Consider the following 15,770-nt stretch of genomic DNA (forward strand, 5'->3'; position numbering starts at 1 on the left):
GAAAATTTTAGATAATTGAAATGAATTTGAATAATAAAAAAAATCATTTATTTCGATACATGTGTACAACAACTGATTACATAATGATGTTGATGATGATGAATAATAGAAAAATGTATGTCTCTCTGTGTATAAATGAATGAATGAATGTTACAAAAAAAAAAATTCAGTGAGTTTTACATAATATATATATGCATCATATGCATAAGTTTTTTTATAGGAAAAAATTGGGATCGTAACAAAATAAAAAAAAACGAAGACGATGCTGCGCGATTGAAGAATTTGAAAAAAATAAGGATTAACGCTGAACGCTATTTGGTGATGATAATATTGGCGGCTGTATCGACGATGAATTTGGTGGCGGCGGCGGTGTTGGCAATAAAGCAGGTGTAGATCCAGAATTCCAAGAAGATTGTAAAGTTGATGGCGATGTTGCGGCAGAATTATGGAAATGATGATGTTGTTGATGATGATTCAATGATGTTCCACCATTAGATGGATATGCACTAGTTGTTGTTCCACTACCAAGTGATGATGGTGGGGGTGGTAAATGACGATTATAGCCCATTGGTAATATATTAAGTGGACGTTGTGAACGTTGATCATATGGCCGTTGTTGATGATCATTAGAACGATTATATGTTGATGTATTATTTTTATTAGGCGATGATGAATGATGATAATAACGATTCGAATCATTGTAGACACCACCACCACCGCCACCACTATTGTTTCTATAACCATCATGTTTTGATGACCATGAAGTACCGATATGATGATGGCCACCACTAGAATTTCTATCATAATCATTACGACGATCATGATAAGAATGTTTACTAAATTTGACTGCCGGACCACCACCAATAGGTCCGCTATTTGAATTTGATGATGATCCATGATAATCACGTTTCAGACTGGATGATGTTGATGATGACGTAAGAGATGATGGTGGTTGCCCACCACTAGTACGAGAATATTGATGATTTGAAAAATTTCGATAATCAACACCTCCTCGATTCATTGGGTTACGATTATCATATCTATCATTTGACGAATGATAATAATGATTCGATTCGTTCACACGATTTGTTATTGTTGATGATCCAGTTTGATTCATCAACAATCCTTTATCCATTGATAATTTTGATGATGATTGATGATGACGATTATGGCGATCATGATGATGGCTCGAAGATGATGTCACTTGTTGTTTGGATTGTTTTAATTTTCTATAATATTTATACAACTTTTTCGCCGGCAATACAGTAAATTTTGAAACAAATGTCCATAAATTATTACGCCATTCACGCATTTTGGTTGAATCTTGTTGATAATCCTGTAGACATTTGTCAATATGTGCACCAATCAATGAAACATATTCATAGAATCGTTCACGATGTTCCGAATTGGAAAGCTCTTCTACTTTGCCTAATGCTTTCAAAGCTTTTTTCGTGGCTCGCATTTTTTCCTTACATTCGATAAACACTTCGGCATCAAGTTCATCAACTGAATGGATCGAATTACTCGAACTACTATTATTATTATTCGTGGTCGAATCGGATGAGTTTTGCTTTTTCGATGTTGTTGTAGTCGATAAAGATGATGGTTTTATTTTTTCCTTTTTACGTTTCTTATCTTTGCGTTTTTTCTTTTCTTTATGTTTCTTATTATTATCAACTGCACCATTGGCGGCCACAGTTGATGATTTACGTTTAATTTTTCCCGTCGACGAATTCTTTTTCATGGATGATGATTGTGTTGGTGAAGGCGAAGCCAATTTACCACCACTATTCTCTTTTTTCTTAATGTTTTTAGTGTTTTTATTTTTCGAAACAATAACATGATTCATTTGAGACGATTCGGAATTATTCACTTTTTGTTGTGATGCAAGATGACGATGCATTACTTTCAATAAAAATTCAACACGAGATTGTAGCTGTTTAGGCTGAGGTTTCAATTCTCCATCAGGTAGCATCTAGAAAACAAAAAAAAATCATCATGAAAAGTATGGCTAAACAATCTTTTCAAACCAATTACTACCTTATCGGCTAATTTATAGCTGGGATCCATTTTGATAGCTTCCCAACTACCAAGACCATATTCATAAACACCAGCCAACAAACGTGAATCATCTTCAATTGTCCATGGACAATCCCAACTTGCCGATTTGATTTTGATTCCGGTCAACACCCATCTGGATAAAATGGATGGTAAATGTTAGAATAAAAATAACAAATTCTTCATAATTAAAATTACTTTTTCCTTTCTTCCGGATTCGTCGGCAACATCACGGCCAATGGTTCCAGATCTTTTTGTGTGGCTAAAATGCCTTTAGCAAACACTGTTACACCACCAAGCTTAAAGCTAGGTCCACGATTGTTCTTTTTAGCTGTTCCAATTTATACAAAACATTAATCAACAGAAATAAAGAAATGAACAAATCCATACCAGATTCGTTTGACTGATCTTTTGATTCTGATTCTTTGATTGCTATCCTACAACTTTCTTCAAGTTGTACGGCTAATCGCTGCAGATCTGGAAGCGGTTTCTCCTGTAATTCAGCATCGATTGCAATCGATTCCAGCCGATTCATCGGTGTAGGAAATTTTCGATAACTTTTTATAAATTTTCGTACTTCTTGTTCACTAAAACCTTTAATCAATTCTTTATAAGATGATTTTGGTCGTCCACGTCGTCGCGGTCGATCACCATCGGATTCTTCTGAACCAGATTCATTCTTAGCATTTGGATCGTATTCATCACCCGAATCTGATTGATTTCCATTACCACGATCCATTTTTGATTTATTACGACAACGTGGTATCATCATTTCCATCTCTTCTTTATGGCGTTCATCATTTTCAAATTTAATACGTTCAGATTCTGGAATAATTTCATCCCATTCTTTTTCATTCCGTTCACCAGAATTAATGCCCGATGAAACCGCTTGGACGTCTTCTTCTTCATTGAAATTGAATGATGCGACTTTAAATGAATTCAACAATTCATCACCAAGCGTTTGTGGACCATCATCATCTTCACGAGTTTCAGCACGTTTCAAGATTTCATCAATATCACATTGAGGTTCTTCATTATCATTTTCCGTTTCTTTAAATAGCTCTTGAGCACCGAATTTAAGAATGGCGCTCAACTCCTCTTTGTTGAACGGTGTTGTCTTTGAAGAATTGTTCGTATCTTGAAGCGAAGTAGCACGACTATTGGATGAAGCCATAACTGTATGACCGGATGTGTCCATTCGTTGGATGACTAGATGATCGAGAACCATTTTACGTTTAGCACGTTCTATAATATCTTCTTCCACTGAACCTTTTGTGACCAGCCTGTATATGTTTACCTGATTTTTCTGACCGATTCGATGTGCACGAGCTTGTGCCTGAAGATCATTCTGTGGATTCCAATCTGAATCGAAAATTATCACAGTATCGGCAGTAGCCAAATTGATTCCAAGACCACCGGCACGAGTTGATAGAAGAAAACAAAAATCTTGTGAACCTTCAGCATTGAAATGTTCCAGTGCTTGTTTACGGAATTCACCACGAATCGAACCGTCCAATCGTTGATAGGCAAAACGTCTAAGTGATAAATATTCACCCAAAAGATCTAGCATTCGTACCATTTGCGAAAAGATCAACACCCTATGTCCGGTCTCTTTTAAACGACAGAGTAATTTATCCAAAAGCAATAATTTACCACTTCCACGTATTAGTTGCTGCAGTGGATCCAGATTAGCGTATTCATCAAATGGCCGTACCAAGCTTGCATGATTACAGCATTTTTTCAATTCCATCACAATGTTAGTAAAGCTTGCAATCGATCCTTTCACACCTTTAGTTAGGGCCTTATAGTTTTTGGTCAATATCCATTTATAAAATTGTTTCTGTATAGAAGTCATATCTACACGAAGAATTTGTTCCACTTTGGCAGGCAATGATTTTTCCACATCTTTTTTCACACGTCGCAGCAGATATTGTTGTAATTGTGAATGTAATTTACTAAAACCTTTTTGATAAGCATCTTTATGTTCGGATTCGAAAAATTCCCATGAATCAAATCGATTGGGCATGATAAAATGTAATAATGCCCATAATTCACGAAGTGAATTCTGTAAAGGCGTACCGGTGATCAGCAGTCGAAAATTCGTATCGAAGGTCGATAAACATTTGTAGAGAAGAGATTCATCATTCTTTAGTCGATGTGCTTCATCAACGCCAATTACGGCCCATGGAACCAATGAGAGTAGTGATTTTTCACGCATCAAAATCTCATACGTAGTTAGCAAAACATTGAATTTTATACGTTGTGAACCGGCTTGAGCATACCATTCATATTCACGTATCATATGGCGGCTGGTAGCATCGCCAATATAAACGACTACATTCATCGATGGTGACCAAATATCAAATTCTTTTTGCCATGCAGCCAACGTTGATAAAGGAACAACCAAAAGGAATGGCCCAAACAATTGATGTTGATGATACAGGCAATTGAGAAACGATATGGTTTGAATAGTTTTACCAAGGCCCATTTCATCTGCTAAAATTACCGAATTATCACGACACCAAGATTGTGCTAGCCAATTCAGCCCGTCCAATTGATAATCACGAAGTTTAAGCTGATCACGACCACCAATATAAGATGGTTGTAATTTCATCGGTACAAATTTTGGTCGTTGTTTCAAAACTCGACAATATTTGGCCGGAATGTTTTGCGATTTTTCGCGTTGATAATATTCATTGACTTTGGGCTGAAATTTCTTCGATATTAAGGACCCATCTTCCCAGGTACATTCGCCATATGGCAACCCTTCCCATTTACATAGGTATTCAGGGTGACAAGTTTCAGAAACACCAATTTTAGGTGGCTGATGGGCAATGATTCGTTCGACAGTCAAATGTAGTTGCCGAAGCTGAGAATTAAGCTCCTCTTGACCTTCATAGTAATCAATGTCTTCAGGGGATGCCGTCTTTTTCCTTTTTAAAAAAAAACAAAACATTAATATTAATATTTCCATAATCATCATCATTTATCATAAAAAAAACCAATAAGGGCTCTCACCATATTCTGATTTCTTCATCACGTTTCAGGTAAAGCTCAATTTTTTTAACACCACGAGCTTTTTGTTCTTCTAACGATTGCCGGGATTCCCAAGTACAATGAATGTATGACCAGCCTTTCCATTTGATTAGAAATTGCATTTCTTTTGGTTCATCTGAATCCGCAATACAATCACCATTCGGATCACCATTTTCATCAATCTGATAAGAAGCAGTTTTTGGTCCAGTGGCTCCCACACGTCCCATTCGATGTTCAAGCACCTTTTCAATCATTTCACCTTCTTCTTCTTCGAACTCAATCACTTGTGAAGTGCCATTCTGGCCATCATCATTTGTATTAGTATCGGCAATCAAGTCATCGGAATCTGTATAATCCGATTCTTCTTTATAACTTATCGTCTGATTTACTGTAGTACGTCTGGATGTTTTTTTCCGGTTACTACTGCCCGCACAACTATTTCGACGGTTTCGATTATTTGATTCATGATCATCATCATCATCATCATCACTGCCATCACTTTCGGATTCGGAAAAGGACTTTTTGGTGGCTACCGTTGCCCGTTGGCTAGCACGACGATTCGAATGTGGACGTTGTCGATTTCTTCGTAGATTTTTTGATCGTTTTGATGATCGATGTTCTGGATCGGAATCCGAATCATCCGATTCAGTATCCTTCATCATCATCATCGTCGTCGTCATCATCATCATCATCATCAAAATCGCCACCACGATTACGATCTTTCCAATCATCAGAGCTATAGGGACAAATATAAGATTTGTTTAAATTTGATCACTCAATTAATTTGTTCATACTCTTTTCGTTTTCTTCTTCGTTTTTGTTTTGCTTTTGAATCACTATTATCCGAATCATCACCATATGTTTCTGCTTGAAATCGATCTGGTTCTTTACGAGATCGTGATGATCTTCGTAATGCATCAGGGAAATTTTCCAAAATCTAACCAAAACGCACTGCTGTTAGAATCATGATCAATTGGTCAAAACACTAACCTGTTGTATATCCTCTTTATTGCAACCAGAATTTACCGATTGTGATTGTGTCCCCACCACCAGTGGCGCTGTAGTTTCATTAACAGTTTCATGATTATTTGATTTATCATCTGTAAGGCGATTTTCATCAGTAGTAAATTTTACAGTGACGTTCGAAACGTTTATCGTACTGTTACTATAATAATGGTTTAGATTTGTTAAAAAATTGTTGAAAAAAGGAAAATATTGAAATTTATTTTACTTTATTTTTTGTTGCTTTATAGATGATTTATTATCACTATCCGATTGATCTTCATCATCGTTTGAATCGTGGGAGGAAGAATCTTCCGATGATCCAGATGATGATGATGATGTGGAAGATGAACCTGATGATGAATGGCTAGATGATTCGGAACCTGATTCATCACTATCATCATCATCATCATCATCGTTGTCGTTGTCATCATGTTCGGATGAATCAGCTGTACGGTGATCACTCATGCTTTCATTATAATTTGCACCACGTGCATGTTGCTGTTTACTGCTAATGTCTTTGTTACCGTCACTATTAATGGTGCTTTGATTCGTTTCCTTCATTAACAATTGGTCAACATCCATCCATTCAGATTTTGTGTGTGGCTAAAAAATGAAAATAATTCAAATGTCAAATTATGTAAATAATAAACAATTATTATTGTGGTGAATAACAACAATCCTAGAACAAAACAGCTGACTTGTTTGCCAAATCATGACCCTGATATTACATACCGGTTGATAATGAAATTAAATCTTAGCTGATCAACTTTACCACAATATTTTGGACATGAAAAAAACGATATTGTCTAATCAAATCGACACACTGGTTCGCATTAAAATGAAATGATCGATTTAACACAAACAAATCAATCTTGTAACCAAAATATTGGTGAATTAATAGAAAAATAGAAAAAATGTTCAGGTATTATTTTTATTGGAACACAACAATAAGAATACACCAAAATACTTGTATCAGATATCTAAACATTGAATATTAAAAATAAAAAACACTAGATCACATCGAGAACAGATCAAAGAGACCAGACGACGAAATTTCACAAACACCACCACACATTCAGTTATTCATAATGATAAATAAAGCATAATACATATATACTAGTAGACTAGTAGATATATATCTGCTATGTTAAGACACAGTCGCGGACAGATTTTTTCAGATACAACGACATCATCATATTCCTCAACTTAAATTACTTGTCAAGCAGTAGAATCGAATGCTACTTCTCTCATTCATTAAAAGGGGCCTTAAATTATTATTGCTAGACGTATAATGAAAAGGTAAACAAAAACAACATGGTCGATTTCAAAATCCATTGGCGCCAATGCTACTACTACTATCATCGCTCTCAAACAACACCAATGCAATGTGAGCAGTTTTTTTTATTTGGTCGGCAATTTTTCCTTTTTTTCGGTTTCAAATGTTATACTCTTTCCTTTTACACTCAATTTTGTATGATAAATATACAACACAATACAACAAATTGAGACGAATACAAATTTGGACCAAAAGCATGCATATGACGCCATCTATATGGATTAAAAAGAATCTACAGACTGACACGCCAAAATAATTATGCATGTAGAGAGTTGTAAAGATCTGGCAACCAATAAATAAGGCAATATTGGCAGTGGTTTGTCCATAGATAGATGGATGCATTCGTCGACAAGGACGATTCAATGTCAATACACTGTTTCCACATGTTTATTCATTGTAATGTCAAAATGGTTGTCGCTAAAATAGGTGTGCAATGATAAATTTTGAAGAATTTGTTTGAATTTCATTGAAGAAATCAATCAATGGTAGATTTTATTCCAATTTCAAATTAGTGTAATTTGTTGACAAAATTCATTGAAAATCATTTTTGATGGTAGATAATTGAATGAATAAATTCTGATAAATTCTCATGTTGTTTCTTCATGTTTCACAATCATTGTACGATGATGGAAATGAATGGTACTACAAACACATTCAAAACAGAATAAGCATGTTTTTCAGTGATGAAGTAATGAAAATGATGTCACTCGAATAATTCGTGTTGGAACTAGTTAGTCATCATTAGTTGCACAGATTGACATTGAATGAATGGAATAAAATTTCTGAAAATGAAATAAAATTCATTAGCCAACAATATTATGAATCAAAACACGATAACATACATAAAAATCATCACACACATTTCCTTGATTGTTCAGCATCGATTATTACAGATTCGGATTTATGAATAACGCAATGGATTTTCTTCGTGTGTAGAAACCACCACCAACTTTATTTGACGATATTATTTACCAAAATCAATCAGCTGAAATTGAATATTAAAAAAAACTCATTAGACATACAAAATAATTTTAAAAAATTAAATGTTTATAATGATAACGAATTCAGATTATAAAAAGATTCACATTCGACTAAAACAGCTGATCGCATACACACACATTTCAAAAGGTCAAGATCAAGTGCTAAAGGTCAAAAAAACTTTTAAATGACAATTTTAATGCTAAAACTATTCTGAAAGCAATTCAATTCTTTGTGTTTCATCAATTTTGTTCACAATGAATTAACACAGTATATCTATTAAATTAAATGGATATATGGAAAAGGAAAAGAATTTGAGAAACACTGTCAGGGAAAACGGAAATAGGTGATAAAATCACATCTTAATATTTTTGACATAAAAATATAAAATTAGATATGAAAGCTAAGCTACCATATATTTGGCCAGATTTTGTTGTAAAACTAGCAACCAAAAAAAAAACTAATATAAACCAGGCAACTATTTCCGCTATATTCAAAGTTCCGGTACGAATTTCACAGATACTTTAAATCAAAAAAAACTTGCTAAAATCATCAATCATCAATTCAATCGAAATGAAAATGATTAAAAAATGATAACAAAAATCTAATAAAAATCTAAATTACATCGAGTGAGAATGTATGACCTCTGTTTGTCCTTCACACACAGGTTCACACTATGGTATGCCAAGGATTTTTTTCACGAAAATCAAATAATCCAATTGAAAATTTAAGAAAAAAAGAATCGACAATGATGAAAAAAACAAAGAAGAGCTAAGCAAAGAAAATGAGCAAAATTAGATACAATCATACCTATGCCAGTGCTTAAGGACGAATAGAGGACAAATTCGAATTGCTGCTTTCCCCAAAGATGGTCAATTCGAATACTTTGAAATGCCATAGTCATTTCCAATTTGTGATCGATTCATTTGACCATTATGATTATTGTTCATTGACTAGAACTAGAAATAGCAAAAAATGAAGATTATCAATGATGAATATGGATAACTACGCAGTTACAAATACCGATTTAGGGCGTTGGTTTCTTCCATTTGCTGACGCGTTGATCAATTTTTCCACCATCATCAAACCATCAAGATTATGTTGATTTTCGGCCCATTTTTTGTCTTGGAATAGCGATTTTTTCATTTAAGATTACATCTTGAAATAAATAGATTTAAGGGATAAATTCAAGATTTTCGAATCAAAAAAAAAATGGCCAAATCATTTGGCTTGAAATTGTGATTGACATGAAAAAATGGAGTTAACAGCTCAAATGTAAAACAATGGACGTACAAACACTACGACAACCAAAATACAAATAGCAAGTTTTGCTACTTTCACTGTAACCATATATACTCAATGGAAAAAAATGGCAACTCTTTCTACAATCATCGTAGTGGTACATGAATGAATGCCACTGAAAATTGGATTTCAGCCACCAATATATTTTAGCGAATGACAAAATGCTGCTATCACATCAACGATGGTAGTGGTGGATTTTTATTCTCTGATATAATGCATGTGTGCACATGTGCGTGTGCGTTAACCGAACCGACCTTCCAACAAAATTTTCACCATCCAAAAAGGCAGAAATCATCAAGAAATTCTAATCTATTGATATACGGTCGAATTGTTGGAATATTCTTTTTTTTTCTTATCATCATACCCAGTGAATAACCGTCTAATCTATCTTTTCTTTTTAAAATCCGGTTTCAATTCTTTTACTTACTGTAGATAATAATGCAACGACAATTCGTAAGTTTCAGATAAAAAAATGTGAATTCTTTGAACGAAATTTTTTCATTTTTCAGAGGCCAATTTTAGCTCAATTTTTTCGAGCCCAATCATTATCATCACATCAACAAAATGTTAATCGTCATCAATCAATACATACGGTAACAATGATTCCCGGTGATGGTATTGGTCCCGAAATATCGGAATCGGTGGAAAAAATTTTCGCTGCTGCCAAAGTACCGATCGAATGGGATCGTGTAGATGTCACCCCAGTCAAAGGTCCGGATGGTCGTTTTTCAATCCCACTGAAAGCAATCGAATCTGTACAACGTAATAAGATTGGTCTCAAAGGGCCATTAGCAACACCGATCGGTAAAGGACATCGATCATTAAACTTGGAAATTCGTAAAGTATTTTCATTATATGCTAATGTACGGCCATGTCGTTCATTGGAAGGTTATAAAACATTGTACGATAATGTCGATATTGTCACTATTCGTGAAAATACTGAAGGCGAATATAGTGGTATCGAACATGAGGTAACAACGAAAAATAAATGATTATTGCCTTATTGAGATATAAATCGTTTTTTGCCATAGATTGTACCGGGTGTCGTACAAAGTATCAAACTAATCACTGAACCAGCTAGTCGTCGTGTTGCTGAATATGCATTCGAATATGCTATAGCGAATGGCCGTAAAGTCATTACAGCTGTACATAAAGCCAACATTATGTAAGTTTTATTTTTATTTTTTGTTATTTTTGTTGAATCTCAAATTATCGTTGTTTCTTTTTTTTCGTAGGCGAATGTCCGATGGTCTATTTTTGCAATGTTGTCGTGAAACGGCCGAAAAACATCCTGAAATCAAATATAAAGAAATGTACTTGGATACCGTTTGTTTGAACGTAAGCATACGATTTGATTCAAAATGATCATTTGATTATGAACCATCTCATCTAATAGATGGTCCAAGATCCTTCTCAATTCGATGTATTGGTCATGCCCAATCTGTACGGTGATATTCTAAGTGATTTGTGTGCCGGTTTAATTGGTGGCCTCGGTGTGACACCTTCGGGTAATATTGGCAAAGAAGGTGCTGTATTTGAATCTGTACACGGTACTGCACCAGATATTGCCGGTCAAGATAAAGCCAATCCAACGGCATTATTACTTAGTTCAATTATGATGTTACGTTATATGGAAATGAATGAATTTGCCGATAAAATTGAACATGCATGCTATGATGTGATTCGTGAAGGCAAACATCGTACGGCCGATCTAGGCGGCAAGGCTAAATGTTCCGAATTTACCAATGAGATTTGTGCACGACTCTAAAGAGTGAGATAATGATTGTATATCTCTCACATCACCCCCACTACTCCCGTTTCAATCACCACGACCACCACCGACACCATCTACATCTCTCTCCACACACCCAGTTGCTATATTATTATTATTATTCATCTCGTTGGCCTCTACGTATTAAAAGACAATGAATAGGTAATCAAAAACAAACAGAGAAATATTCGCCCATTTGTAAATTGTGAATTAATGATCAATTTGATTGATTAATGATGATAATTTATTTTCTGTGTTTTTGTTGTTGTTGTTGTTGTTGTTTATGTATTAGGAATTATACCAATAACAATAAAATTGAAAAAAAATGAATGAAGATTAAAATATAATCGAATATGATACATGTAGATATAAATTAATTATAATTAGTCAACCATTATGAAACAATTAAATGTTCGGATCGTCCATATTGGGCACGTAGTGATTTCATCTCTTGAATTAATCCACGTCTTTCACCGGTACTAATGAAATATTGGTCAGGCATATATGTTGCACTCATCTGCAATGATCGAGCATAATCATCAATATCACTTAATGATGATGGTGGCTCATCATGTGTACCAGGCGAACATATAAGTTTTGGTGATTTATGACCACAATTTCGTTTTCTTAATGCACGGCCAAACAAAAGTTGAGCTTCGAATGGACTGGCACCACTAATCAATCGATATACACCTTCATAATAATAGAGTTTTGTACGTGCTGAACTCATCATCGATTGTGATAGATATCGCAGTACTTTTAAATCTTGTCCGAAAGCAGAAATTGAATAATTACGAATAGTCGATAATTGTTTCTGGTTATTTTGTTGTTGTTGTTGATCTTCCACTTGATTGGACAACAATTGAAAATGTTGCCACAACTGTACTCGGCTCGAAAGGATCCAATCAAGTGCAAGCAATTGAAATGCTTCAACCAATTGTACATGACAATCGTCACATACATCACCACCATTGATAGTGTTGTTGGAATTGGCTTCAAAAGATTTTCGTAATTCATATGAAGCACGATCTAATAGCTGAAGAAAATGGCCAATTTTCTTGATTGAATTCCAACGTCCAGAATGTCTATCAATTGATACGTATTTCTTCAAACAACTAGCAAACATTAATGACAAAGCAAGTAGATTGTTACGCAATGATGATGGAAAACGACATTTGATTTCAACAGCTTTTTGATCATTTCCAGTAAGAAAATAGAAACCAATGCGAATAACTTGTGACCACCAAAGTGATGTTTCATCACCAAATTGTTCAGCATTTTTGGCAAGTTCATCAATCAAATCTATCAACGGGATGTGTTCCATTTTTCCAGTTTTAGTAATGGATGGTGCAACTTCAGCTTCACGTAGTTTAATATTGACACCATGTCTAGGATTCATCATGGTTAATAAACATTTTTTGATCAGATATTTTCGATATTTAGCAGCAATGAATGCCATCATCGATGTAACTGTTGATTTGGTCTCAATAAAAATCGAAGGCTTATCGAATGCATATGACCAATGAAGATAAGGTTTCATAAAATAACGACGACCCAATGGACATAATAGAAACTGTTCCTGTGCCACTTTAGTTGATTGAGCTGTAGCATATGATTTATGCCAAAAATATCGAGCAAATATATTATGCTGGGGTTTCAATAAGATTGCCGTCAATAAATAGGCCATTGAACGTTGACTTTTGCCATCTTGTTGATTCTGATCGAATCGAAATGATTCATTGATTCCGGTGAATGCATAAACATATGACAACAATGATGGCTGCCCTTGATTTTTCAACAATGTTACCATGGTCAAACGACCGTATAGATAGCATACGATTCGTTGACCAATGATCTGATCACATTCGGAGGATGCACAAAATTTGCAGGATTTCCAATCATCCGTGGTCGTCGATGAGATTGGCAAAAATGATTGAATAAGTGCAATTGTTTCATTCCAATACAACATGATGATTGCACGTGCAATCCAATAAAGTTGACTTATAGTTGACTCGATTGGCATCGATTGTCCGGTAATTTCTTTCAAAGCTTGAAGATAACAGCCAGTCGCACGACCAATATCACCATCACGTAATGCTTGATTCCCATTCGAAAGACTTTGATTATGAACTTTATGATCATAATTTAATCGACGATGTTGCTGTTGACTACCGCTGCTAGCATGTGATTTATAATAGGCCATCTGGATGATTCGATAACAAACAAAAACATTGACCAACCAGATGAGTATATCGGCAATGGTAAAATTAAATGCTCTCATCCAAAAAGAAGTGGAAAAGCTTGTTGCATCATAATCGGTGGTTGTCGACATAAAACTCAAAATGGTACGACCAACATGATTCGATTCGTAATTGACCAATGAAGAGGATTTCTCTACAACACTTCCCAATGGATTATAGGTGACCACGGTCAAAATCAAAGCAAAACACATAAGACGAGATGGATCACGATAGAAACTTGGTGGTGTCGGAGGCTTTTGAATGGCCGATGGTGAAGATGCAGGAGACATAATGGATGATGACGATGATGATGATAATGATGACACGGATCCGGGTGAAGTTGGCAACATTGTTGTTGTTGATGATTGTTGGTTGCTGTTGCTAATATCGGCCAATGTTGTCATTGTGGAAAGACCAACGCTTTCCAATCGTTTTTTCAGTACATTCATTTCCGTTTCGAGTGTTTGATTTCGCTTTTGAAGATAGTGAATATATTCAATAACTTTTCGTAAGATTACAGCCTTCTTAAGTTTAGCATCTGGTCCGGCAATAATAGTTTTCAATTCTAATATCTTATCATTGATAGAAGATCGATAACGTTTTTCAATTGCATTATGGGCCGAACGTTTTTCCGGTTGTTGATGCTGCTGCTGTTGTTGTGGACTAGCACAATTCGATATTTGCATCGAATCATTGTTGTTAGAAACCAACGGTTGAATGGATATTTTTCCACCATCAATTTTTTCACTTTTGATAGGTTGCGGCTGTACGGCAGTTGTCGCTGGTTTTATGAGTACAGGTGTGGATGCAGCAGCAGCAGCAAAAGAACCGGAAGCCCCAGCTAATCGATATGTTAATATTGGACCATTAGATGATTGAATTAGTAATGGCTGAGATGGTTGAATCATTTCCTGGGGTTCAGCTTTCACTTGTACGACGGTCGGATTTGTCTGAGCATTTGTCGGTAATTGATATAGTATTGTTTGGCCATTCTCAGTGATTCCAATATGAAGTTGTTGAGCTGCTGAATGAAGAGGTACATCAGACGGATGTTGTGTCGGATGATTTTTCGGTTTAAGTATTGTAGTTGGTTTAACAATCTGTACTTTGGTTTGTTGTTGTTGTGTGGGCGGTTTTTGTTGCTGCTGCTGCTGTTCAGGTGGAATATTAAATGGCATAGAAAACTTAAACCCGGCATCTTGTTGTGATTGCTGGCCAAATGTGAATGGAACATTTCCAGTCATATTCTGTGTTTGTGGTTGTTGTTGTTGTGGGAAAATTTGAAATTGTTGGCTTGAATTAGGATTCGAATGATATTGTTGCTGGGAAAAATTCTGCGACTGAAAATTAGCCGATATCGATTGTGTTTGTTGTTGTTGTTGTTGAGGTATGATGAAAGAATTGTTTGTCGTAATGGGATTATCGGATAAATCTTGCATCAACATACCAAGATCGTTATCATTTACTGAAATATTCTTCTGTTGCTGATCAGTCAAACTTATACTATCGAATAATTCATCGAAATTTTCATCTTGTAACAATAATGTTGGATCAAATTCCATTGGATTATGTTCATCGCCCATCATCATCATTGATGAAAGATTTTGGTCCAAAAAATCATCATTCAAATTGAATAAATCAAATTGAAGCTGTTGTTGTTGTTGTTGTTGCTGTTGTGATTGTCGATCCATCTTTTTGTCTAAGCGTTATATTTGTGAAAATTGAACAAGATTTTAAATTATCGAAAACGTAGAAAAAATTTATTACCATTTCAAATACTATTGAAAAAATCAGGTGATGATTTTCAAATAAAACAAAATTTCAAATCATCCAAACAAAAATTATAAAGGATGTCTAGTTGGAAACGCAACACTATCATTTAATGGCCAGGTTGATAGGCCGATGTATCATCAATCATACATTATGATCATACGAAAACATTCGTCAAACATCAAATTGAAATGTGATGATAAAATAAAAAATAAAAAATATGTGGCGTGATTTTTTAAAAACATGCGCAGATCCAACTCGTTATATGAATGAA

At 35.0% G+C, this 15,770-nt stretch overlaps 3 protein-coding genes across 3 annotated transcripts; 1 reads left to right on the forward strand and 2 right to left on the reverse strand.

The window, feature by feature from the left end:
- Window positions 1-35: 35 nt before the first annotated feature.
- On the reverse strand, window positions 36-9,744 carry Chd1 (chromodomain-helicase-DNA-binding protein 1). Its single transcript, XM_047059743.2, is given in 13 exon segments — window positions 36-1,975; window positions 2,041-2,194; window positions 2,257-2,389; window positions 2,449-4,991; window positions 5,077-5,753; window positions 5,755-5,830; window positions 5,889-6,031; window positions 6,085-6,259; window positions 6,326-6,702; window positions 6,832-8,217; window positions 8,278-8,420; window positions 9,224-9,372; window positions 9,437-9,744. Coding segments are annotated over 9 exon segments (5,934 nt in total). The 5' UTR covers window positions 6,682-6,702; window positions 6,832-8,217; window positions 8,278-8,420; window positions 9,224-9,372; window positions 9,437-9,744; the 3' UTR covers window positions 36-298.
- Window positions 9,745-9,927: 183 nt separating this feature from the next.
- Window positions 9,928-11,828, forward strand: Idh3a (isocitrate dehydrogenase [NAD] subunit alpha, mitochondrial). The gene is made up of 5 exons (XM_047059754.2): window positions 9,928-10,168; window positions 10,225-10,686; window positions 10,747-10,880; window positions 10,951-11,053; window positions 11,112-11,828. The coding sequence occupies exons 1-5, from the start codon at window positions 10,154-10,156 to the stop codon at window positions 11,481-11,483; spliced, it is 1,086 nt and encodes a 361-aa protein (XP_046915710.1). The 5' UTR covers window positions 9,928-10,153; the 3' UTR covers window positions 11,484-11,828.
- SREBP (Sterol regulatory element binding protein) lies at window positions 11,708-15,728 on the reverse strand. Its single transcript, XM_075733240.1, has 2 exons — window positions 15,494-15,728; window positions 11,708-15,425 (listed from the first exon to the last, which is right to left on the reverse strand). The coding sequence occupies exon 2, from the start codon at window positions 15,415-15,417 to the stop codon at window positions 11,881-11,883; it is 3,537 nt and encodes a 1,178-aa protein (XP_075589355.1). The 5' UTR covers window positions 15,418-15,425; window positions 15,494-15,728; the 3' UTR covers window positions 11,708-11,880.
- Window positions 15,729-15,770: the final 42 nt, after the last annotated feature.

This window comes from Dermatophagoides farinae, chromosome 8, assembly GCF_024713945.1.
Source record: "Dermatophagoides farinae isolate YC_2012a chromosome 8, ASM2471394v1, whole genome shotgun sequence".
In the NCBI taxonomy this organism is placed as follows: domain Eukaryota; kingdom Metazoa; phylum Arthropoda; class Arachnida; order Sarcoptiformes; family Pyroglyphidae; genus Dermatophagoides; species Dermatophagoides farinae.

Excerpts from the sequence above, each read along its gene's own strand:
- Idh3a (XM_047059754.2), top strand. Across the intron at positions 10,881-10,950 it reads GTACATAAAGCCAACATTAT|GCGAATGTCCGATGGTCTAT; the intron begins GTAAGTTTTATT and ends TTTTTTTCGTAG. Across the intron at positions 11,054-11,111 it reads TGGATACCGTTTGTTTGAAC|ATGGTCCAAGATCCTTCTCA; the intron begins GTAAGCATACGA and ends CTCATCTAATAG.
- SREBP (XM_075733240.1), bottom strand. The coding sequence starts at position 15,417 with ATGGATCGACAATCACAACAGCAACAACAACAACAACAACAGCTTCAA.